The sequence below is a fragment of the Bison bison genome, unplaced genomic scaffold, assembly GCF_000754665.1.
Source record: "Bison bison bison isolate TAMUID 2011002044 unplaced genomic scaffold, Bison_UMD1.0 scf7180017864324, whole genome shotgun sequence".
NCBI lineage: Eukaryota > Metazoa > Chordata > Mammalia > Artiodactyla > Bovidae > Bison > Bison bison.
This window is the reverse complement of record NW_011494896.1, coordinates 10840630-10865066: the sequence shown is the minus strand read 5'-3', so window position 1 is coordinate 10865066 and position 24437 is coordinate 10840630. Positions and strand designations below refer to the sequence as shown.

Genomic DNA, 24437 nt, shown 5'->3' with positions numbered 1-24437 from the left:
AGTGAAGTCGCTCAGTCGTGCCCGACTCTTAGCGACCCCATGGACTGGAGCCTACCAGGCTCCTCTGTCCATGGGATTTTCCAGGCAAGAGTACTGGAGTGGGGTGCCATCTAGATTGTTGCAAATGGCAGAATGTCATTCTTTTTATGGCTAAGTAGTATTCCATTGTGTGTGTGTGTGTGGAGACACATAGACATCTTTTGTATCTATTCACCTATTGAACACTTAGGTTGCTTCCATATCTTGGTTATTGTAAATAATGTTGCTATGGATATTGGGGTGTACACATATTTTGTTTTCTTCAGATTATATACCCTGGAATAGAATTAATGGGTCATATGATAGTTCTGTTTTTATTTTTTAAAGAAACTTCCATAACATTCTTCATAGGAGTTGCACCAATTTATATTCCCACCAACAGTGTGTGAGGATTCCCTTTTCTCCACATCTTTGCCAACATTTGTTATTTGTGGTCTTTTTGATGACAGCCATTCTGACAGATCTCAGGTGATATCTCATTGTGGATTTTAAAAAAAATAATTTTACTTAATTATTTGACTGTGCTGGGTCTTTGTTGCTGCACAGGCTTTTCTCTAGTTGTGGCGAGCATGGGTTACTCTCTAGTTGCGGTTCACAGGCGTCTCATTGCAGCAGCTTCTCTAGTGGAGCACAGGCTCTAGAGTGTTTGGGCTTCAGTAGTTGTGGCGCATGGGCTTAGCTCACCCTCGACTTCTGGGATCTTCCCGGACAGGCATCAAATCTGTATCTCCTGCATTGGCAGGTGGATTCTTTACCACTGAGCCACCAGGGAGCCCCTCATTGCAGTTTTGATTTACATTTCTCTAATAATTACTGATGCTGAGTATCTTTTCATGTGCCTGTTGGCCATCTGTTCATCTTCTTTGGAAATATGTCTATTTGGGTCCTTTGCCCATTTTTAAATTGGGGTTTCAAAGTCCCTGATGCTGGGAAAAATTGAGGGCAGAAGGAAAAGAGGGCATCAGAGGATGAGATGGCTGAAGGGCATCACCAATGCAATAGATATGAATTGGGGCAAATTTTGGGAGATGGTGAGGGACAGGGAGGCCTGGTGTGTTGCCGTTCATGGGGTTGCAAAGAGTTGGACATGACTGAGCACACACACAGACACACACAGAAGCATGGCAGGAATAGGGAAGAAAGAAAAGAGTAGAAAACAAATACAATCTACTAGTGAAAAGCCTCTAGTGATAGGGTGACTAAGACACTTTTTTTTTTTTTTTGACTAAGACACTTTTAAGAATAGATATGCCCAATATTAAATTTGAAGTTGTTTGCGTTTCTGTGCGGTAAACTCCCTTCCCTTTATTTGCCTGTTATGTGAGCAAATAGTTGGTGCGAGTGGCATCTGTAAAAGTTAAGGAAAAGATTTGAGTGTTAACTCTGGGTAAGCATTGTGTAGAACAGCACAACAGGTTAAGAAATCTAGCTAATCCCAATGCTGAATGAATCTAGCAGGAGCAGAGAACCAGAACTGACTGTAAGAAGACAAGCGCTCTTGGAATGTGCAGAAATCTTTGGGAGGACATTGATCTTTCCATAATTCATAAAAGTGAGATTTTACGCAATCCTAGTTAGATCTTATGGAGCAAAGTGACTTTCTGGAATCAAATCTCAGAAGTATAATTACTGATCAAAGGGTATGAACATTTTTCTGGCTCCTTATGAATAATGTTGAATTAATTCATGATATTAAGTTCAAATAGACATTTAGCATTTTTCTACTTTAAACTGTCAGCCATATTAAATACAAAAAAAGAAAAATACAGAACAAGCTTTGAGAATAAAAAATATATACAAGCAGATGCAGTTACTGAATTAAAATGCTCACTGAAAATAACTATGTTCTGAGAAATTTTATGTTTAAATTTGAAATTTCCTGATTCAGTGTTAATTCCTTACAGCTTGGCAGTTAAACTTGACCTTCAGTCCCAGGGAGCCCAGGACGGCTGGTAGTAGGGAATTCCCAACTAGGTAGGGAATGGGGGCCATCTACACCAGACCTGAACTTGGAGAAGGATGAAGGTTTCCTCCTTAAAGTTACCTAATGTCTTTGGTTAAGAAGTAGAACCTGAGAGAGTCTCTTGTTTAAGTGGCTTAGTGAGGATGTGTTCTCAAGTGAAGCGGAGTGAGGAAAGCAGGGTAAAGTTGAAGAAGACCGCTAAACAGGAATGTGGTGTCCAGCAAAGGCTGACTTCAGCCTGATCCCACAAGGAGCTAAAATAGGAACCACATCAGACCTGTTCCTCCTTGAGGTGAGGGATCAGTGTTTTGAACCTCCACACAAGTGAGATGGCAATTCTTTCCTAGAGCAGGTCTCAAAATTAGGGTGCATCATAATTACCTGGAGGACTTGTTAAAACAGACTGTTGGGCAGACTTCCAAAGTTTCTGATTCAGTAGGTCTGAGGTAGGGACTAGCAAATCTGTATTTCTAACAAGTTCCCAGGTATTGGGGATGCTGCTGGTCTAGGAACCACACTTTGAGAACTGCTGCTCTACAAAAGAGGACACTTGTGAGGTTTCAGCAGCCAACATTCACAGCACCCAGGAGAGAAGATCTGAGCAGCATTGACTCCAAGTACTAACGTGGCATCTTCCTCATGAAGGCAGACACCGGGGCTAGAAGAGTGGACCACAAGCTGAGGCTGGCTGGATTACATTTTTAGGTCTGACTGTCTAGATTCATGACATCCTATTACTTTTCTGCTGTCATCCCGCATCTCCAGCCAAAGCATGGTTGAAACATTCCAACTCATCCCCACATTGCTGTTAGACTTCAGGGAAGGGTCTGGCAGGTACATGAGACTTTAAAGAGGAAAACAGCTGCACCTCAGTAGGCAAGTACAGTGGAGTCAGTTGCAGTGGATGTAAAGAACCCCAAGAGGGAAACAAATATTTGGTGGCAAAACTCAACTCGACCACCATGGAAATTTTTGATGTCTATTTGGTTTTTTGTTTAAATTTTGTTTACTTTTAGCTGCACTGTGTCTTCGTTGTACACTGGCTTTCTCTGGTTGTGGCAAGCTGGGGGGTGGGCTACTCCCCAGCTTTCATGGGCAGACTTCTCATTGTGCTGGTTTCCCTGGTTGCTGAGCAGACCTCCAGAGTGGCAGGCTCAGTAGTTCTCGCCCACAGACTTAGTTGCCTTGCAGCCTGTGGAATATTCCCGGATCAAGGGTCAAACCCATGTCATTTGCATTGGGCAGGTGGATTCTTAACCACTGGACCACAAGGGAACTCCTGTGTGTTGTGTTGTTGTTTTTTTTGTTTGTTTGTTTTTGTTTTTTTAGTTTAAAGAAAGATGGCTCTTTGAGGCAACTTTTAATTTCATACTTCCCACCACAGCCCATAACAAAGAGCCCCGGCCCCTGGGGATCACCACCAGCTGAAGCTGAACGTATAGAAGTAGTCGGAGACCTTGGCTGGTAACGGACTGTTGTGTGAATAGCATACCTGGTACCCTTGGGCCTTAATGTCCATGTTCAGGCAGTCCAGGAGGTCACTGATATCCAGGGCTGCCTTCCAAGGCCCGAATTTGACCACTGACCTTTTGTTCGCCTCCAGGGAGCGCAGGGCGTCTGCGCAGTTTGCATCCTCCTTTTCGTTCCGTACCAGGCACACCAGGACCCGGGAGCAGCGCGCCGCCACGGCCTCGGCTCGCGCCAGGCGCACCATGAGCTCCAGGTTCTCGCTGTAGCCTGGCACCTGCAGCAAGAACTGCTTCCGCGCCACCTGCTCACCGAAGATCTGCGGCGTGTCCTCCAGGTGTTTGATCAAGGGCTTGATCTCGTAGTGCTGAGCCTCGCGGTACACCTCCGGGATGTGCTGGGTGGGCAGCTGCCCACTGCGCAGATATTCCAGGATGGGGCCAAAGTAGGTGCCGCAGCGATCGATGAAGAAGCGTCCCTCGGCATCCAGGCAGGCCTTGGCGGGGCTGGAGAACATCTCTGCCAGCTTTGAGCCTGGGAATTTCCTCAGGGTGCCCAAGGTGGTGGTATAGAACTCACCCCCCACGTTCAGCTCCACGACCGGAGATTCCTGGGGGGCACAAGAGGCAGAGTGACCAACAGCGCCATCTCCAGGGAGCTCATGATTAATTTTCATCCAAAGTATAATACCCTACAGAATTTAGAGGAGCCAACTGGCTTCAGCTTACTGGAATGTCCATCTTATGGAAGGGGGTTCTATTTATGCTACAGAGAGTAGGCATTTTAACGGAGGGAAATATTTTGGTTTGAAATAAGAATACCGAATTCAAGCATTTGAATTTTCTCATTTAGGTCACATAATATTAGTGGAGGAAGCTGCTGTGGAAGCAAGCTGCAGGGACAATACTGCTAAAGTGTGTGGCCTGTGGCAAGACTTTCCCCCTCCCTAGGCCTCAGATTCCTTATTCATAAAATAAGGATTTAGAGCTTTTGTAAAGACATGAGTTCCTGACAGGAATGCTTAGATATAAGACATAGTTTGTTTTGTTTTGTTTTTAAGGCATCAGGAAAAGGGAGAAATGCATTTTCGACCTTTTAGAAAGGTTAAAGAAACCATACATAAATTCAATCCAGGAATCATTTCTTTGGTACTTACTGTGTGTCTGCATCCTGTTCTGGGAATGGTGATAAAAATTCTTATTTCGTATAGATCAGAAATTCTGGCTGCAGTTGGCATGACATAACAAACAGAATGTGTTTGATGGGTACTTTTTCAAAATAAGGGCCTATGGGATTAAATAACAGGAATATCCTTGGTAGTGACAAGGTCAGTAAAACCAAATACAGCAGGTGTAAAACTGCCTCATAAATGGTAACATATGGTGCAAACATAGATTAAGCTGTTCATCAGAATTTTTAGAGGCCTCTTCTCTCGGGCTGAGCACTAAGAATGTGGGTAAGACCCACGCAGTATCTGCCTGGAGATGCCCACAGGCCAATGCAGACAGGGACTTGAAAAGAGACTGAGGGTCAGGCTTCATTTGGGGGATACTAAGTGCTGCCCCACAGACCTAACAAAAATACCCGAATACTCTATTAGTGATTATTACACATGAGGTGATACATCAGTTATCATCCTTACAAACCAGCTTCCTGAACACCTTTCATCATTTAAAATCCATTCAATAAAGCATTTGGAGAAGGCAAGGGCACCCCACTCCAGTACTCTTGCCTGGAAAAATCCCATGGACGGAGGAGCCTGGTAGGCTGCAGTCCATGGGGTCGCTAAGAGTCGGACACGACTGAGCGACTTCACTTTCACTTTTCACTTTCATGCATTGGAGAAGGAAATGGCAACCCACTCCAGTGTTCTTGCCTGGAGACTCCTAGGGACGGGGGAGCCTGGTGAGCTGCCGTCTTCGAGGTTGCACAGGGTCGGACACGACTGAAGCGACTTAGCAGCAGCAGCAGCAATAAAGCATGTATGCACCTACTTTGTGTCAGGCAGCTGGAACAATGAGGAACAAGCAGACCTCCCCTCACAGTCTATTAACTGTACAAAGCTACTAACTCCACCTTCACAGCAATCCTATGAAGAACGTAGTAAACCCCCATTTTCCAGATGAAGAAACTAAGGCTTAAGAAGGTGAGGTTTAAGTTGCTCAAGATCAACCGGTTATTAAGTGATAATGTCACAGGATTTGAACTCAGATCTGATTTACCCCGAAGCTTACACTTAGTCATCACAGAAGTTAATTTTCAACCTTCAAACACCTCCACTCTTCATTTCCTAGTCATCCAACAAAATGTAGGAAGGACCTATTCCATCCAAGCCTTCTCTTAAGCAGATGAACATGACACAGTTCCTGCCCTTGAGGAGCTCACAGAGGAGAGAAGCAAACAGATGGTTTCAATGTGTAGGTGCTGAGGGGGAAGACTCAAAGGTAAAAGGGATTGGCTCTTTCTGTGGACGAGTGCTGGAGGCTGTCAGGGAAGGTCTCCTAGGGGATGCGATGGCTGTTGGTGTGGGAAAGATCTACAGTGTTGGATGGAAAGCTGGATTTCCAAACTGGACACTTGATTGCAGGTCATTGCAGGGCCAGGGGTATAGAAATGTCCTTCAGTCTGATTTAGGTGTGACTTCCTTTTCAACTTGTCTGTGGGCTCTACCTCTAAGATTAAAGTACTGGAATTAAGAGAGCTCAAGACTGCCAGATTTCGGGGGAAAGAACCAAGTTGCCATAGCAACAGCTCCTACCAAGGGACAGTTATGCTAGCTGGAATGGAGAGGGGAGAAAAGATGCATTCTGAAAGCAGCCAAACAATTCAGCCTTGAGAAAAATAAGCCCAGGACCTGTGACTCTCTCCTTTTCCCATAAACCTCCAGGCTCTTTGGCAAGGGTGTTTGGTTAACCCAAAGGTGGTTCTGTAAACCAGGAAGTGAAATGAGAAGTTGCAGACTCTAACCCCTGAGTGGATTGATGATGGATTCTCCTCACTCCTCTACCACTGAAAGCTCACAGGTGCTCTTAACATCCCCACATTACAGGTAAGGAAAGGTCAGAAAGAAGGAAGTGAGGAAGTCGCTGTGCTGTGTGATAAGTTGTTTCAGTCTTGTCTGACTCTGCGACCCCAGTGACTGTAGTCCATCAGGCTCCTCGGTCCATGGGATTCTCCAGGCAAGAATACTGGAGTGGGTTGCCATGCCCTCCTCCAGGGGCTCTTTCTGATCCAGAGATTGAACTGTCTCTTATGTCTCCTACATTGGCAGGTGGGTTTTTACCACTAGTGCCACCTGGGAAGTGGCAGCTGGGATCAAATCCGTGTCAGTCTGACTGCAGGACAGTATGAGTGATCTACTCCCACCCTCCCAACACCCAGTCCCACTGCTGCCAAGTTATTAGCTATGTTCCTGGGGCATCTCACTTCCTTCTCTGTGCTTGAGTGTGTTAGTCGCTCAGTCATGTATGGCGCTTCGTGACCCCATGGATTGGGGCCCACCAGGCTCCTTCATCCATGGGATTTTCCAAGCAAGAATACTGGAGTAGGTTGCCATTCCCTTCTGCAGGGGATCTTCCCGACCCAGGGATGGAACCTGGGTCTCCTGCATAGCAGGTAGACTCTTTTTACCGCCTGAGCCACTCTGAGCTTAAGCTTAGTCGTCTATGACATAGGGAGGCAAAATGGATGAAGAGAACTCTGAGTCTCTTCAGCTCTGAAAGTTTAATGAATCTAATCACTTCAAATGTTGTTTCTGAAGCTCATTTCCAGATACTAAACAAAATAGTCTCCTGCCCTGATATCTTCACCCCCATTTCTTTAACACCCAAGACCTGGGCCCTGTTCCCAAGCTTCTTAATTCTGTCCCTTTTCCCTCCTTGTTTTCTAAAAACGCCAAACCTCTTTGGGAATCCCAAACCTCCTACGTCATCCATGAATACTGCTGTATTTGTTTCTAGCAGACAAAGACTTCTTTCCCATCCCTCTTCTAGACTACCAGCCCTTCCTCATGGCCCCTCCTCCCCACCTGTTCTACCCAGTCACCCTGCTGAAGCATTCCTCGATGGGCAAGCCTGACCTGTGTGCATGGGCTGGGGAAATGTGGGTATCAGGCTAGTGCTGGTACACAGGGATGGCTCAGACAGGCCCAACTCTAACCCCACCAAACATTCATACATTTCCTTACGTCACTCTTAGTCTAGTCAGTGGAGGGACATCTCCAGTCATATGTCCCCAAGCCCCAAGATCTCTCCCCGCACCACAACTTGGACATTTTCCCACTGCGTCCTGTCTCAGTCATCTGAGCCAGAAACCTAGACTGAAATCTTGTACTCTGCTCATGTCCTCAACCTCCCCACACACAGGTAATGAGTCACTAAATCCTGGTGATTCTAAATGCCTGGTCAGATCCATGGCTCCTGGCTCCCTGGAATGTCCCCTCACCCAATCCAATCTCAACTCTGAAACCAGAGCAGTTTCTCAGAAGTGCAAATCTGATCTAGTCACTACCCGCATTAACCACTTCAGTGATCCCACATTTCTTTTAAAGGTAAACTCCAGACTTCTTAACGAGGTTTACAAGGCCCTTTGTAACCCTGACAATCAACTACCAAAGCCACGTACTGGTCTCCCTTCCCGACCCAACCAGAGCACGCTGGGCCCCGCTGTCCACAGGACGTCACTCGCTTACCACCCACGGTCCCGTCGCTCAGCCTTCAAGTTAATTGCTCTGGGAATTTTCTGGATGGGTTGTCTGCTTGATTTCAGAGGCTCATGTACTTCCCTCATCATGGTACTTATCTCTGTCTTGTAATTTTGTCCCTTCATCTGAATCCCCCACACCGTGGAAGGTTCCTAAGGGAGGACTATTCCCAGATTCATCTTCATGTTACCAGTACATGCTGCAGGGCTCAGCACAGGGGGCTGCTCAATGTGTCTGTTGAATTGAACCGCACTTAGGGCTTTCCTGGTGGCTTAGAGGGTAAAGCGTCTGCCTGCAATGCAGGAGACCGCAATGCAGGAGACCTGGGTTCGATCCCTGGATGGGGAAGATCCCCTGGAGAAGGAAATGGCAACCCACTCCAGTACTCTTGCCTGGAGAATCCCATGGACAGAGAAGCCTGGTGGGCTACAGTCCACGGGGTCGCAAAGAGTCGCGGGCTACAGTCCACGGGGTCGCAAAGAGTCGGACACGACTGAGCGATTTCACTTTCACTTTCACCCTCAGCACTGACTCACAGGAGCACTCACAGGAGCACCCCGCGGTTCTAATAAAGGCCAGTCTTGCCCTACTTCATGTCAGGGGCCGTCCAGGCTTCCTCCCTCTTCTGGTAATTAATTCAGACATTTATTGGGCACGTTGGGTGGCCACGCCTCTGACCAGGTGACTTTGTCAACAGCCAACAACAATAAGGCTGTCATCACCTGACTGGAAAATGCCATAGTCACCCCAAGGCTGGGTCTGCTTTCCCTTCCTACAAGCCTTCGAGATGGCACCTAGCCCGGCAGAGGTGAGAATGTTCTGACACTAGAGTGCACTGGGCTTTTTCTTGATATTCCCCTTTGGTCCACACTCCCCCCTCCACCCCCTCAAATCCTGGGAGGAAACAGGCAAGCAGGAAGACTCAGGAGCCAGCCAGAGGGCAGGGGTTCAGGTTGCAGAAGGGTTGCGGTGGGGTGGGGGTGAGGGGACGATACTCGGGCCCGCCCCCGGTGGGGGCTTCTCCCACCGGCAGGAGGGGTGGGGCAGGGAAGGAGGAGGGGCAAGCCAGAGGGGCTGCGAGAAGAGACACAAAGCAGACAGGGAGGAGACCACACAAAGGCAGCCAAGCCGGAAAGAGGGCAACCAGGATCGGCTGGACTGAGCCGGAACCAGCGCCGAGACCGGGGCGCTGCAGGAGAGATCGAAGCGGCAGGAACAGCCCAGGCGGAGAGCCCCCAGCCGCAGGCCGAGAGGGGCGCGCCCGAAGCAGGGGAACCCGGACCTGCGGGGAGGGAAGGGTTAGAGGGCCCTGGAAGGAGTGGGGAAAGGGAGGGCGGCGGGCCCGGAGCAGGACGGGTCTGCACGCCCGCTGCCGGCTTCGCACTCACCGTCCTCCGGCCCGCGGGGGGCGCGGCCCGGCCACTTGGCCGGGAGTCGGGCGCCGAGGTCTGGCTCATCTTCCCCGGCCCCGCGGGCGCTGGCCCGTGAGGGGTACCTGTGGCCGGCCGAAGTGCACCTGGCTCCCGCCCGGGGGTGGGGGAATCCTACCCAGGGTGTGGTGAGAGCCCTGATTGGGCTGCAGTCGGCGGTGACACCCTAGGCTGGTCACTGCCCCTCTCGTGTCTGGGTTGCTGGACAGCCAAATGGGGAAGGGAGAGGGAACTGACGTTGACGCCCTGGACCCTGTCCACTCATACAGTCGTGGGGGTGAAGGATGAGAAACACCCATTTTACAGGTAAGAAAAGTGAGTCTCCAGGGGAGAGTGGATTATATAGTCTCCATGGGAGAGTAGATTATATAGTCACCTCAGATCAGCTGCTGAAAGTGCAGCACATGCTAGGTACTGCTGTGTGTGTTATTTTGCTGGTAAAATATAATCCTGGTGATCCGGGATTATTAATATATTATTATTAAAGAATCTGCCTGCCGATGCAGAGGCCGGAAAGATTCCACGTGCCCCGTGGCACCTAAGCCCAGGGGCCACAACTAAGCAAAAGAGAGTGAACTCTGGGAGTTGGTGATGGACAGGGAGGCCTGGCGTGCTGCGATTCATGGGGTCGCAAAGAGTCAGACACTACTGAGTGACTGAACTGAACTGAGAGCTTGTGAGGGAGAAGGCAATGGCACCCCACTCCAGTACTCTTGCCTGGAAAATCACATGGATGGAGGAGCCTGGTAGGCTGCAGTCCATGGGTCCCTAAGAGTCGGACAGGACTGAGCAACTTCACTTTCACTTTTCGCTTTCATACATTGGAGAAGGAAATGGCAACCCACTCCAGTGTTCTTGCTTGGAGAATCCCAGGGATGGGGGAGCCTGGTGGGCTGCCGTCTATGGGGTCACACAGAGTCTGACACGACTGAAGCAACTTAGCAGCAGCAGCAGAGCTTTCGAGCTGCAACTGCTGGAGCCCACGGGCACTAGAAGTCCTCCCATCCCAGCTAGAGAATAGCCCCCTCCCCCTGCAACTAGAGAAAGACCCTGCACAGCCACCAAGACCCAGTGCAGCCACAAATAAATAAATAAAACTTTAAAAAATTAAAAATAACTATTTAAAAAAACACAATCCTTATGAAATGGGGAATAACTCTTGGAGAAGGAAATGGCAGCCCACTCCAGTACTCTTGCCTGGAAAATCCCATGGACAGAGGAGCCTGGTAGGCTGCAGTCCATGGGGTCCCTAAGAGTCAGACACGACTGAGCAACTTCACTTTCACTTTTCACTTTCATGCATTGGAGAAGGAAATGGCAACCCGCTCCAGTGTTCTTGCCTGGAGAATCCCAGGGACGGGGGAGCCTGGTGGGCTGCCGTCTATGGGGTTGCACAGAGTCAGACATGACTGAAGCGACTTAGCAGCAGCAGCAGCAGCAGTATAGGCCTGCATAGTGACCTTCTAAAGAGGACAATATGGAAAGAGAGGAGAATAGAAGAGTAAATGCACAGTGGAGAAAATGACAGAGACAACTTTGCCAGGTAATTATCCAGGTGATCAAGGTCAACAGCAGGAGTCAGAAATTATGATGATAATGTGTATCCTTGATAGAGTGTGATGAAAATGCCACTTTGTCTCAGTGATCCTCTTCCCCAAAACCCACGCATCCATGCATGTTAAAGTCATTTCAGTTGTGTCCAAGTCTTTGCAACCCCATGGAGCCTGTCAGGCTCCTCTGTCCATGGGGTTCTCCAGGCAAGAATACTGGAGTGGATGGCCATGTCATCTTCCAGGGGATCTCCCTGATCCAGTGATCAGACCGGGTGTCTCCTGCATTGGCAGACAGATTCTTTACCACTGCACCACTTGGGAAGCCTCTCATGATTTATTAAGCAATTAAAAATAAACATCAGAGCAGTGTATATATACTATGGGAATTCAATATATAAGTTTATATCTATTTATGTGAACATATGGGCTTCCCTGATGGCTCAGTGGGTAAAGAATCTGCCTACAATGCAGGAGACACAGGAGATGTGGGTTCAGTCCCTGTGTCAGGAAGATCCCCTGAAGGAGGGCATGGCAACCCACTCCAGTATTCTTGCCTGAAAAATCCCATGGATAGAGGAACCTGGCAGGCTACAGTCCAAAGGGTCGAAAAGAGTCGGACACGGCTGAGCACAAGCACACACATGTGAACGTATACTTAGAAAAGTGTAGAAGGATGCACAGTGGATATTAGTGTTGGTTATTCCGTGTGAATGGGATAGAAATAGAGGGGAAATTATTGATTAAGAAATGGTTTTCTTGGGCTTCCCTGGTGGCACTCGGTGGTAAAGAATCCACCTGCTGGCCCGGGAGACGCAGGTTTGATCCCTGATGCGGGAAGATTCCACATGCCACAGAGCAGCTAAGCTGTGTGCCACAACTACTGAGCTGTGCTCTAGAGCCCAGAAGCCACAGCTTCTGAAGCCCTCGTGTCCTAGAGCCTGTGCTCCACAACAAAAGCAGTCACTGCAATGTGTACACCACGACTAGAGAGTAGCCCCTGCTTGCTGCAACGAGAGGCAAGCCCATACAGCAACGAAGACCTAGCTCAGTCAAAACAAGCAAACAAATCTGTAAAAAAGAAATATTTTTCTTAATACATATTTATATTATGTCACTAGTTGCAGTGAACATGAAAAAGTGTGAAAGAGCAAAACAAAACACAATAACAAAGACAAGCACAAGGCAGCCCAAAAGGAAGTCAGCTTTTTGGTGTGAGGGATTTGGAAAGGCTTCATGGGAGAGGTGGCCCGTAAGCTGGGTCTTGAGGCGGGGAAAGCTTTGTTGAGAGAAGCCTGCCAGGGACTCCTCCCAGCAGAGGGGTCAACTGTGCCAGGGAAAGGAGGTAAATGAAAATGATCATGTGTGGAGCGCACCGCACTGAACACAGACTCTTGTATGAGTTCTTCCAAGCAGTTAGATTACTCTACAGATGAGGGAGCTGAGGCTCGGGGAAGTTCAGTGAATGGACAGAAGGCCACACAGCTGGTAACTGACAGAACCAAGCTTAAACTCCATGTCTTTCTCACTCCAGAATTCTTTCTGTGACTGTAAAGAATTGCTTTGTATCTGGGTGCTGTGGTCTGAACGTTTATCTCCCTCCAAAAGTCACATTGAGACCTAATCATCAATGTGATGATGTTAGGTGGTGCCTTTGGGAGGTGATTAAGTCATGAAACGATGGGATTAGTGTTCTTGTAAAAGAGACCCCCAGGGAGTTCTCTGGCTCCTTCCTTCCATCATATGAGGACTCAGAAAGAAGATGGTCGTCTATGAACCAGAAAGTGGGCTTTCATCAGACACTAGATCCACCAGCACCATGATCTTCTACTTCCTAACCTCCAGAACGGTGTGAAATAAATGTTCTTTATAAACCACTCAATTTACAGTATTTTGTCATAGCAGCCTGGATGGACTGAGACACTGGGTACAAGTGTACACCTTGAATACTATGACTTGCAAACAGGACTGAACCATGGGGAGACAGCTGTGACCTCCTCAAAGCAGGCCTCCCTGCCTGCCGCATCTGGATTAGGGAGCCTCCCACGGGCCAGGTCAGCTCTGCCCAGCACATGAAGCCCCTTCCCCTCACATTGTCTGACTTCTCCCAGAGGGCTGATCAGCTGCATGGGCCAGGATGATTCCATGGGGAGGCTGAGTTCTGAAAGGTCATCGCCACAGAAAGAAGGGCTGGACACTTGGAGGGGCAGTGGGCACTTCTGACAGCATCAAGAAGCCTGGGCCCCATTTCCGGTTTCTCCCCCAGCTCCAGCTGCCCTGAAATAACCTACATTCCTATACTTTCTTGAACTTTGTTTATGCTGTTCTTTGTGCTCAGAATGCCTTTCCTCACCAGCGCTCTCTCTCTGGAAAACTCCTACACAGCCTTTAAGACCCAAGTCAAATAGCCCTCTTCTTCCTTTTATATCCATTAGTACGTTTGACCCTCACCATTCAAAATAGGAATTAGCACCTCTATTTTTACGTATGAGAACCCCAGGGATCCCAGAGGTGAAGTGCCTCTTTCAGAATCCTTCAGCACCAGGGGACAAGAGACGACCGGGTTTCCAGCTGTGGCTCTGCCATTCACTTGTAACTTTGGCCAGGTCCCTGCCTGTCTCTGGGCCTCAGTTCTCCACCTGTAACATGGTGGGGGTTGGGATATCGTTTGAGACGGTCTCTGTGAAACTGTCTTGCTTAATGCTACGCAACAAAGGAATTCAAACAGTACCTTGGTGTTGCCTAGAACTGGATCTTGTTTCCCTTTGGCCTGAATCCAAGAGCAAGCACTGCTTCCTTCTGCCCTCCTCTTTGTTCTTCTTTCTGAGACAAAGCTGCCAGCCCCTCTCCTCTCCAGGCTGCTGGGCTTCGAGCCAGCCGGCCAAGTGGCAGCTGGGACTCAGATGAAAAGGCCCTCAGAGGGCCGCCTGTGGCAGAGTGCCCAACCCAGCCCAGCCCAGGCCTGGCAGCCCTGGGCCCAGCTGTCGTTCGAAGCATCCTGCCACCACTCCCGCACAAGGCTCCCTTTGTGAGTTCCGCGGTGGCGGAGACCCCTGCCAACCCACAAGGACCCTCTTCCCTTCCCTCTGCCCTACGCCCTTTGAGGAATATCCAGGTGTTTATAGACTGGTCCAGGACTGAACCGGACTGGTCTGACTTTGGGCCAGGTTCTTTGGAGAGTTTTATTTCATCTTCAAAACAAATAGCAGGTAGTGCTATTCTCCTTTAGAAATGGGGAAACATACCTGAGGGCCTACTATGTGTCAATCATGGTGTCAGGTACTAGGAGTTGGACAAGGACCTGTCTTCCTTCTTTCCCTCATTCCTTTCTTTCTTTCTTTTCCGAACACTAGGAGCGTTTCTTATTTATTTTTTTAAAAAAAGAAGTCATAGAATTCTCTGGTGGTCCAGTGGTTAGGACTCTGTCCTTCCACTGCAGGGGGCACGGGTTTGATCCTTGGTCAGGGAACTAAGATCCCAAAAGCTGAGCAACATGGCCAAACAAATAGAATACAATAAAAACAAATAAATTTTTAAAAATTAAAAAGAAATCATGTGTGGAGGACAGAGGGCTTCTCAGATGACACTAGTGGTAAAGAACCCATCGGCCAATGCAAGACAAAAGAGATGTGGATTCCATCCCTGAGTCTGAAAGATCCCTGGAGGAGGGCATGGCAACCCTCTCCAGTATTCTCGCCTGGAGAAACCCCACGGACAGAGGAGCCTGGTGGGTCACTGTCCGTGGGGACGCAAAGGGACACACTGAGCGACTGAGCATGCCATACAATAACTGTGGCCTCCAGCCTGCATCTGAGTTTGGCCACTGTGAGGCCTAGAGGAGATCAGAGGGAAAAGGGAAGTGGGATCAGACTCTTTATTCCCCAGCTCCCTCCCTACCAGGTCCGTGTGAGTCAGCTGTGTCCCTCAGGCACCCTCTCCACACCCTCTCTGTGGTTCTGGTAACCACTGTCTTCCTTTCAGGCCCCCGCAGTTAGCTGCCCTGAGGGACTGCACTATTCCTTGCTTCTCTCCTCAGTCCCTGCCATATCTCTGCAGAGTCCCTTCATAGACCTCTCCTTGAATCCCCAGTTTGAGGAGGTACCTGTGTCCTGCCTGTGTGTGTTTTTGATGGTGTGTATGTACTGCACGTGTGTGTGTGTGTGCGCGCGCGTGCGTTAAATGCGTGCATGCATCATTTCTATGCCAGTTGCTCAGCAATTAATCAAGAGCTGGTACAGGAAGGGAACTGATCTTTACTGAGACACCAGGCAGGGCATTTGATATACACAGTTGGGTTTCATTGTCACAATTCTGTAAAGTGTTTTTAGCCCATTTTAAGGAAGATAAAACTGAGGCCCCAACTAGTAAAGGAACTTACCTTAAGTCCCACAGCTGCTAGGCAGTGGGCCCAAGATTTGAAACCCATCCATATCTGGCTTCAAAATCTGTGCCTTTTCCCACTTTGGGTCCTGCTTTCCAAAATGCCTGGTTCATTCTCATCCTTTAAGGTCTTAGTTTAAGTGTTACCTCTCCCAAGAGGCCTTCCTTCACCACTCTGTTGGAAGGAAGTCACCACTGATATTCTTTTTTTTTTTTTTTTGACATGTACACACTGCTTTATTTATTTATTATTAATTTATTTTTGGCTGTGCTGGGTCCTCGTTACTACACGCAGGCTTTCTCTAGTTGTGGACAGCAAGGACTGCTCTCCAGCTGCAGCCCTTCTGCACCGGCTTCTCATTGCCTGGTGGCTCAGAGGTTAAAGCGTCTGGCTCCAATGCGAGAGACCTGGGTTTGATCCTTGGGCTGGGAAGATCCCCTGGAGAAGGAAATGGTAGCCCACTCCAGTATTCTTGCCTGGAGAATCCCATGGACAGAGAAGCCTGGTAGGCTACAGTCCATGGGGTCGCAAAGAGTCAGACACGACTGAGCAACCTCACTTTCACTTTTCTCTTGTTGCATAGCACAGGCTTTAGGTGCACGGCTTCAGTCGTTGTGGCGCAGGGACTCAGTAATCGCAGCTCTCCGCCTCTGGAGCACGGGCTGAGTAATTGTGGTTCGTGGGCTTGGTTGTTCTGCAGCATGTGGAAAGTTCCCAGAACAGGGATTGAACCCATGTCCCCTGCACTGGCAGGCGGATTCTCACCCTCTGCATTACCAGGGAAGTCCTGATGTTCTTTTTCATAACACATTGTACTTCTCTTTCACAATGTGTATATGTTTGTGTATTGAATGTCTCTCCCTCATTAGATTCTAAGCTCCATAACAGGAGCCAGTCTCCATACTAGCCAGTCTCCATACTGGTTTTGTTCACCACTCTCTTCCCAGCACCTAGCACAGCTGCCTGCTTTACACCAGGCCCCAGATAAATATTTGTTAAATGGAAAAAGGACAAAGAAAAGTGAGCAAGCATTTTTTTAGTGCCGCATTTTATGTGGCTTATCTCATTTCCTCTTCACGGCTATTGCATGAGGTTATTGTCCCATCTCTCTGACTGAAGTCAGAGAGGGAATGAAATTTTCCAGAGTCACACAGCCTAGAACTGGGGTTCAAACTCATGTCTCCCTGGCGTCACAGCTGTGCATGTCCCCCCGTGCCCCTCTGCCCTTGGCACAGCAGCTCACAGTGAGGAAGAGAAGGAGGGACTGATCAGTGGAACCTACATGAATCATTCTTGGACAAACAGTAACTTGGGGGAACAAATAGTGACTGTGGCAGCCACTCCCCTGGGACCAGGCATTCCCAGGCCCTCCCAGCCTGGAAGCAACTCTCTTTTCTGTTTGCCCTCAGGCTCTCAGCCCTGTCCTACCTGGTCTGTGATCTTCTCCAAACACCCAGTTCCTTGCTTTTCTTGGCAGGGTTGCCCATGGCTCATCAAGTTCCCAAGGGCAGATTCTGAATACCGGGTATGTATCCTGGAGCTCTGCATGCAGGCCAGTTCAACAGCTGGTGCTAATACAGACGAGGGGGGCCTCCTGCTGTGTTTCCAGGACCACGTGTCAGTCAACTGGCACCTGGGAGGATCTTTTCTTTCCTTCCTCCTCTGCTCTCAGACCCTGTCTACTTTCCTCTTTAAAATCATCATTGTCACCAAATGGGAAACTTCTGAGATCCTGAGTTATGTTTTTTGTCGTGGCCTAGGTAATGGTTACACAGGCGTGTTTACATTTTGCGAAAATTACTTGGGTGCATTCCTCGGTATCTGAGTTATACTTCAATCAATTTTTTAAAAATTTTATGTGTTTATTTATTTTCTAACCGCTCTGGGTCTTTATTCCTGCATGCAGGCTTTCTCTAGTTGCAGTGCTCTTTAGTTGCGGTGTACCTGCTTCTCACTCTGGTGGCTTCTCTTGCTGCAGAGCATGGGCTCGAGGGCACATGGGCTCAGTAGTCATGGCACGTGGGCTTAGTTGCTGCCTGGCATGTGGGATCTTCCAGGACCAAGGCTCGAACCTGTGTCCCTTGCATTGGCAGGCAGATTCTTAACCCCCGGACCGCCAGGGAAGTCCCAGATTTTTTTTTAAAAACCCATTGCTAAAAAATAACAACAAACATTGCTACCCATTCTTGCCCCTGGCTCCCCCTACCAGACCAGCTGTGAAATGGGGATCATCTTTCCAGCTGTTTTCCCTCAATCCTCCCCAAGGGATACCCAGAGACCCTTTTCATCTAAGGGCTTCTGACGGAATTCTGCCCAGCAAAGATAGTATAGATCAGCATAGCTGACACGGACAGTGCTGCAAGTCCTGGGACCTCCAGAGTCGGTGGATTCTCACTCCTGGCGGGTGGTGCCTCCCTCTCTGAGCCATCCCTTGGGTTCCTGGCCTTTCTCTGGTCCTATCTGAGAGCTGGAAGCCCTCCTATCTCTTCCCCAGACCTTGTTTTTCAGGTTATGCTGTCAGCTATTTATTGGCTTGCAGGGCCAGTTTTTTGGGAGCCAGTTACTATTTACCTACTGTCACTGAGAAGAGCACATCCTGCAGCCTGTGTTCAGGACCTCTGCCAGCTCATCCTCCTTGGGTTCCTGGAGAAGAATTAACTGCATCCTATCCAGCTCCTCTTTCACCGGCTGCCCAGCCCCAGGGTGCAGGCCCCACCTGATTACCCCAGACAGGCAGTTTCTCATGCAGCCCCAGGACACCCTAACCCAAGGAAGGGAGGGGGGCCGCCCACTGAGCGGGCAGTTGTGGCCGAACTTCCAGCAGCTGAACCCAGGGAAAGTGTCAGACCAGGCTTCTGGTGGCCAACCAAGGCCAACTCCTTAAACCAAAAGGAAATTTCTTAGACCATCAGTGTTCCCTGGGCTTCCCAGGCGGCACTAGTGGTAAAGAACCCACCTGCCAATGCAGGACACGTAAGAGAGGCAGGTTTGATCCCTGAGTCATGAAGATCCCCTGGAGGAGGGTATGGTAACTCACTCCAGTATTCTTGCCTGGAGAATCCCCATGGACAGAGGGGCCTGGCAGGCTACAGTCCATGGGGTCGCACAGAGTTGGACACGACTGAAGCGACTAAGCATGCACACGTCAGTATTCCCAGGGGATGGGCTCAGGGGGCCCAGTGGCAGGAGCCTGGTCAGGATCACACTGCAAGACTGAGTGACTTCCACTGTCGTGGTCACAGGTGGGCCTCCGGCTACACCAGGGGCAGGCAGAAGAGGAAGTCAATCATATGGGCTTCTGCAGTGTGAGCAGGGACTAGGAATTACCGCCCTGGCAAGACTTTGATGGGAATGTCCCCTACAGGGAGAGCAAGAGGCTAGTGAGAAAGGGGTAGAGGCTGGACATGAGATTGACAAAAAAGAAAAACAAGACAACTTCCTCTTAGCACAGTATTGAACTGAGCTTGCAGAAGACTTTGGGTCAGGGCAGAGGCAACGCCATCCCCATTACACCCATATCCACGAACAAAATTGGAATCATACCTTTATTATTATTATTTTGTCACATCCTGTAGCATGCAGAACTTCCCTGACCAGGGATCAAATCTGCACCCCCTGCAGTGTAAACACAGAGTCATAACCACTAGACCCCCAGGGAAGTTTGAATCACACCATTTTAAAGATTAATTTAAACACGTACTTATTTTTTTTCATCTAGTGTTGTGAAGATTTGCCCCATTTTATTAAGGGCTCAACTATACCACTGTAATGGCTATATCACAGTGTGTCATAAGAATGTATCATAAATCTATTAAACCACATTTCATTTCTGCCTTCATTCTTTTTTCTCTTTTACCATAACTAGCACTGCAAGGAGCATCGTCTATAACTAAGACATTGTGCAAGGAGTATGCACCTTTTTTGAAGATCTATTCCTCGTTGCCAAATGACTAGGAAGGCCGTACCCCTTACCTGGGCACACAGGGTATCACTGCTCCTCAATATGTTTTTGTCCGCTGCTCAGAGACTGACCTCCACTGCTCACCCCCAGAAAACTGCCGGGGAATGCTGGTGAGGCTGAAAATGCAAGTTGGCTTATTGATAGGGCCTGAGAACCAAGCCAGACACCACCGGAGTCTTCCTGAGATCTGACGAGCAGTTTTTTCTGGACGGATCCAAAATGCCAGCTGAGGCGCTCATCCCATGTTCTGCTCCATGTCGTCTTTCCTTTCTCTCCTCCTCTCCTCCTTCCTGCTCCCCCTCCCCTTTCTCTTTCGTTCCTTTCTATGACTTCCCTCAAATTCTAGTCATTTTGCTTTCTTTCCCTCTCTACTCCTTCTTCCTTCACCTTTTAATTCCTCCCACCCCCGGAATGAATTCAGCCTTGTTTCTGTCTCTTTTCTCTTCTCCTCTCCTCTCTGTCCTTCACCCAGCACTTCTGTTGCGTGAGTCATCATTTCCCCAGGGAGATAAACTTTTCCTTGATGGGCCCCAATTTGAATGAGGGGTGAGTTTGCCTCCCACAAAGGGCAAAGCTAACATAATTGGGAGCTGCTTGGTAACCAGGGTGACTCAGGGCTTCCAGGTTGGGAGACACACAATCCATCAAGATTTCCTTAGAGGCTTTGTCACCCTAAGGGTCTGCTCACTGTGCCTGATGACTCATCAGGGCAGCCTTGTTGGCAGCAGGCTGTGGGCTGGGGTGTCACAGTTTATGACGTTGCTGCAGGGAAGAGGGCAGATGCTGGGGGCCCGGCAACATGGCCGCATGGCTCTGTTTCTCATTGTGTGTTCTCATATCACGTTGATCAGGTAGGATGTCTATAAAAATTCAGGTTGCCGGGCCCCAGTGCACTCTTATTAAACCAGACTACCTGGAAATGGGGGTCAGAAACCTTCCTGTGAAAAGTGATGCACAGGCTGAAAAGTGTCTGTTAGATTTTTGAATGCACACGCCCTATGTCTCAGCAACCAGCAACCCATTCCTCAACTTTCTGCGTGATTTGTAGCAGCTTTGCTTGTTATCAAAAACTTGGGGACAACAAAAATGTCTATTAATACAGAATGGTTAAATAGATGATAACATCTCCTACTGTGGAATAATATTCAGCCTTTTTTTTTAATGGGGCATTTGTAGAGCCAGAAAGTAGATTTGAGGTCACCCTAACCAGAGGTTATGGAGAGAGGGGCCAGGGAGCATGAGGAGTCATTGCTTAATGGGTACAGAGCTTCTGTTTTGGAAATAATGGTGATGGTTGCATAATACGGTGGATGTAATTAATGCCACTAAATCATACACTTAAAAATGGTTAAAATGGAAAATTTTCTATTTATACACACACACACACACATATAATTTAAAAAATGAATGTGGTAGAATCATATGCAATAATACGGAAAGATATCCAAGACAGACTGTTAAGTGAAAATGGATATTGTGGATGAAGCTGATCGTAAGAAATAAAATTCTGTGTGTGTGCGCACATGTGTGCCAGGAAAAGGCAGTAAAGAATCATATCACCCTCTTAAAAGTGTTTGTCATTGGAGGTAAGGCTGGTGGGACACACAGGAGAAGGAAGATTCTTTGTCCTTTCTGTAATATCAAAAGTAAGTGCTGGTCATCAATCAAAATGGCTACCATTAAAAACTCTACAAATAACAAATGCTGGGGAGGATGTAAAGAAAAGGGAACCCTACTGCACTGTTGATGGGAGTGTAAGTTGGTACAGCCACTATGGAGAAGTATGGCAGTTCCTCAGAAAAACAAAAATAGAGCCATCATATGAGCCAGCAATTAGATAAAATTCTAATCCAACAATATACATGTAACTCTATGTTCATAGCAGCACTATTCACAATAGCCAGGACGTGGAAGCAACCTAAATGTCCATCAGCAGAAGGATGGATAAAGAAGAAGTGGTATATATACACAGTGGAATAATACTAAGCCATAAAAAGGAAAAAAAAAAGAATGCCATTTGCAGCAACATGGATGCAGCTAGAGATTATCATATGAAGTGAAGTAAGTCAGAAATTGACAAATACCATATATTATATCACTTATATGTGGGATCTAAAATGTGACACAAATAAACCTATTTAGGAAATAGAAACAGACTCATGGACACAGAGAACAGACTCCTGTTTGCCAAGGAGGAGGGGTTGAGAGAGAGACAGAGTGGGAGGTTGGGGTTAGCAGACGGAGCTATTATATGGAAAGGATAAACAACAAGGTCCTATTGTATAGCGCAGAGAACTATATTCAGTATCCTATGGCAAACCATAATGGAAAAGAATATAAAAAAGAATGTACATATATGTATGACTGGATCACTTTGCTGTACAGCAGAAATTAACACAACATTGTAAATCAACTAAAATTTTTAAAAGTGCTGGGATTATAGGTGATTTTGCTTTCTTTTTGAAACTGTTTTTCATGCAAACAATGTAAACACACTCAGCAAAACAGTTCCATCCTTGCCCTCAAAGAGCTCGGAATCAAGTTGGGGAGATGGGTACAGATCGAGGTAATCATAACAGAACATGAATTGTGGCAAGGCCTGTGGAAGTACGGAGGAGGGGGCACCAGGGAAGGCTTTCCAGAGAAGGAGACATTTTGACTCTGGTCTTCAAAGACCTCAAGGAGTGAGGCAAGTGGAGAAGTGGAGTAGAACTCCTCTGGTGGAAGGAAAGGCAAAGTGAGAGCAGACGTGAGGTTTGGGAGCTCAGGAGCTGACATGCAACTTGCCTGTTGGAAATGGCTGGAGCATGAAGAATTTACCAGGGGAGGGACAGGTTTGTGTTCTGGGAGTATCCTCTGGGGAAGCCTTTCCTGGGTTGAGGTTAGAGACAGTGCTCTCAGGCCAAGGTTGGAAACTAATAAGACATAAGCAAAGACTTTTCCATTCACCTCAGAATTTCAGCTGAGGCCTCCAAGGCCAGAGCTGCTGAACTTAAAATGAGTTTAGAACTCAGGAGGCGGGGAGGCAGCAGGGCTAAGAGCCATGTCCTCAGTTACCTGCCTGTCAAAGAGAGAATGTCCCCCAGGAACCCTACCGAAGACTCTCTTCAGAGAGATGTCAGGGCATTCACTCTGCCTGTCCCCCAACCCACAGCTCACCAGGAAGGGGAAGGACCCTTCCCCCTCCCCCTCAAACCAGGAGAAATAAACTTTGGGAGAACTATTTGGGGAGCCTTGGAGGGGGGAGGCTGTGGATCTAGAATCTGGTGAGTTGGGGGGTAGTTCCTAGCCAAGGGGCTGCACTTCCAGCTGTGTGATTCTCTTAGGGCACATGTAGACTCCACGTTAAGGAGCAGAATGAGGCCTTCTTGGGACTTCCCTGGTGGTCCAGTGGTTAAGACTCCATGCTTCCAATGCAGAGCGTGCAGGCTTGATCCCTGGTTGGGGAACTTAAGATTCCACAAAGAATCAGGAAAAATAATAAATCATTAAAAAAAAAAGAATGAGGCCTTCTTGGAGAGGACCCTGTTGAAGACAGCTTCCACTTAGGGGACTCCCACAGAATGAGGCTGGACTTGTGAGGAGGGATGCAGAAGCTGAGGGGCTGTAAGCACCATGAAAGAGGAAGCGCACTTCTTTTTAGGGGTGCTGCAACCAAATGGTGTTGTGGGTCTCCAAGGAGCCTACCAAAAGTGCTCCTGAGGGAAAGTGTCAGCATCTGGAATCTTTCAAGACCAGAGGTACTGGAGAAGACTCTGGAGAGCCCCTTGGACTGCAAGGAGGTCAAACCAGTCAATCCTAGAGGAAATCACACCTGATTTCATTGGTAGGACTGATGCTGAAGCTGAAGCTCCAATGCTTTGGCCACCTGATGCGAAGAGCCAGCTCATTGGAAAAGACCCTGATGCTGGAAAAGATTGAGGGCAGGAGGAGAAGGGGACGACAGAGAATGAGATGGTTGGATGGCATCACCGACTCCATGAACATGCTGCTGCTGCTGCTAAGTCACTTCAGTCGTGTCAGACTGTGTGTGATCCCATAGATGGCAGCCCACCAGGCTCCCCCATTCCTGGGATTCTCCAGGCAAGAACACTGGAGTGGGTTGCCATTTCCTTCTCCAATGCATGAAAGTGAAAAGTGAAAGTGAAGTCTCTCAGTTGTGTCCCACTCTTAGAGACCCCATGGACTGCAGCCCACCAGGGCTCCTCCGTCCATGGGATTTTCCAGACAAGAGTACTGGAGTGTGGTGCCATTGCCTTCTCCGCCATGAACATGAGTTTGCACCAATTCCAGGGGATGGGGAAGGACAGGGAAGCCTGGCCTGCTGCAGTCTATGGGGTCGCAAAGAATCAGGCACTACTTAGGGACCGAACAAACGAAAGACCAGAGGGCAGTGTCGTGGGTAGACCTTCTTGGCTGTGACTTTTCCGCTCCCTCTGCCCCCAACTCTGGAGAGCCAGAGACAGCCCGGGAAGGAGCAGGAGGAACAGAAAGTTCGCAGGGGAGGGAGACTGCCCGGTGCCCTCCCTAGCCAGCAGGTGTCCCAGCCAGAGGGAGCTGGACCCGGGCAGGTTTGCTTTAACGCTTGCCCACGGCACGTAGATTACCTGATTATAAACGAGAGACTCTCTAAAAGCTAGGAGACCTGCCAAGATTTCATCCCTGGAAGAGTAAAGCATGAGTGCGCAGAACCGGTTCTAAAGGACAGCTGTCAGACAAGAAAGAAATAGGCTCCGCGATTTCCAGCTGTTGAGTCAAACCTCTTTCTTTAATAAAGAGCTCGGAAACATTAATGACGCCTATCTAGCGAATTGGGTCTTAGAACGGTTTTCCTCCCACTCTCTCCCCATCGTTCAATCCTTTTCATCTAAACGAGACGGGCAATTACCTCTTGGAAACGCGTTTGTTTCCGCCCAGGGACCCAGAGGTTGGCGCGGGCGGAGC

At 48.5% G+C, this 24437-nt stretch overlaps 1 protein-coding gene and 1 long non-coding RNA gene across 2 annotated transcripts; one reads left to right on the top strand and one right to left on the bottom strand.

Annotated features, from left to right (window-relative positions):
• Positions 1 to 1164: 1164 nt before the first annotated feature.
• KCTD14 (potassium channel tetramerization domain containing 14) lies at positions 1165 to 10207 on the bottom strand. The gene is made up of 2 exons (XM_010853232.1): positions 9560 to 10207; positions 1165 to 4079 (listed from the first exon to the last, which is right to left on the bottom strand). The coding sequence occupies exons 1-2, from the start codon at positions 9626 to 9628 to the stop codon at positions 3417 to 3419; spliced, it is 732 nt and encodes a 243-aa protein (XP_010851534.1). The 5' UTR covers positions 9629 to 10207; the 3' UTR covers positions 1165 to 3416.
• Positions 8852 to 18282, top strand: LOC104998167. Its single transcript, XR_826418.1, has 3 exons — positions 8852 to 8979; positions 17010 to 17057; positions 18072 to 18282. It is a non-coding gene; the product is annotated as an uncharacterized LOC104998167 (long non-coding RNA).
• Positions 18283 to 24437: the final 6155 nt, after the last annotated feature.

Coding starts and splice junctions, on each gene's coding strand:
- KCTD14 (XM_010853232.1), bottom strand. CDS start 9,628: ATGAGCCAGACCTCGGCGCCCGACTCCCGGCCAAGTGGCCGGGCCGCG. Junction 4,080..9,559: donor CCCCCGCGGGCCGGAGGACG/GTGAGTGCGAAG, acceptor TGTGCCCCCCAG/GAATCTCCGGTCGTGGAGCT.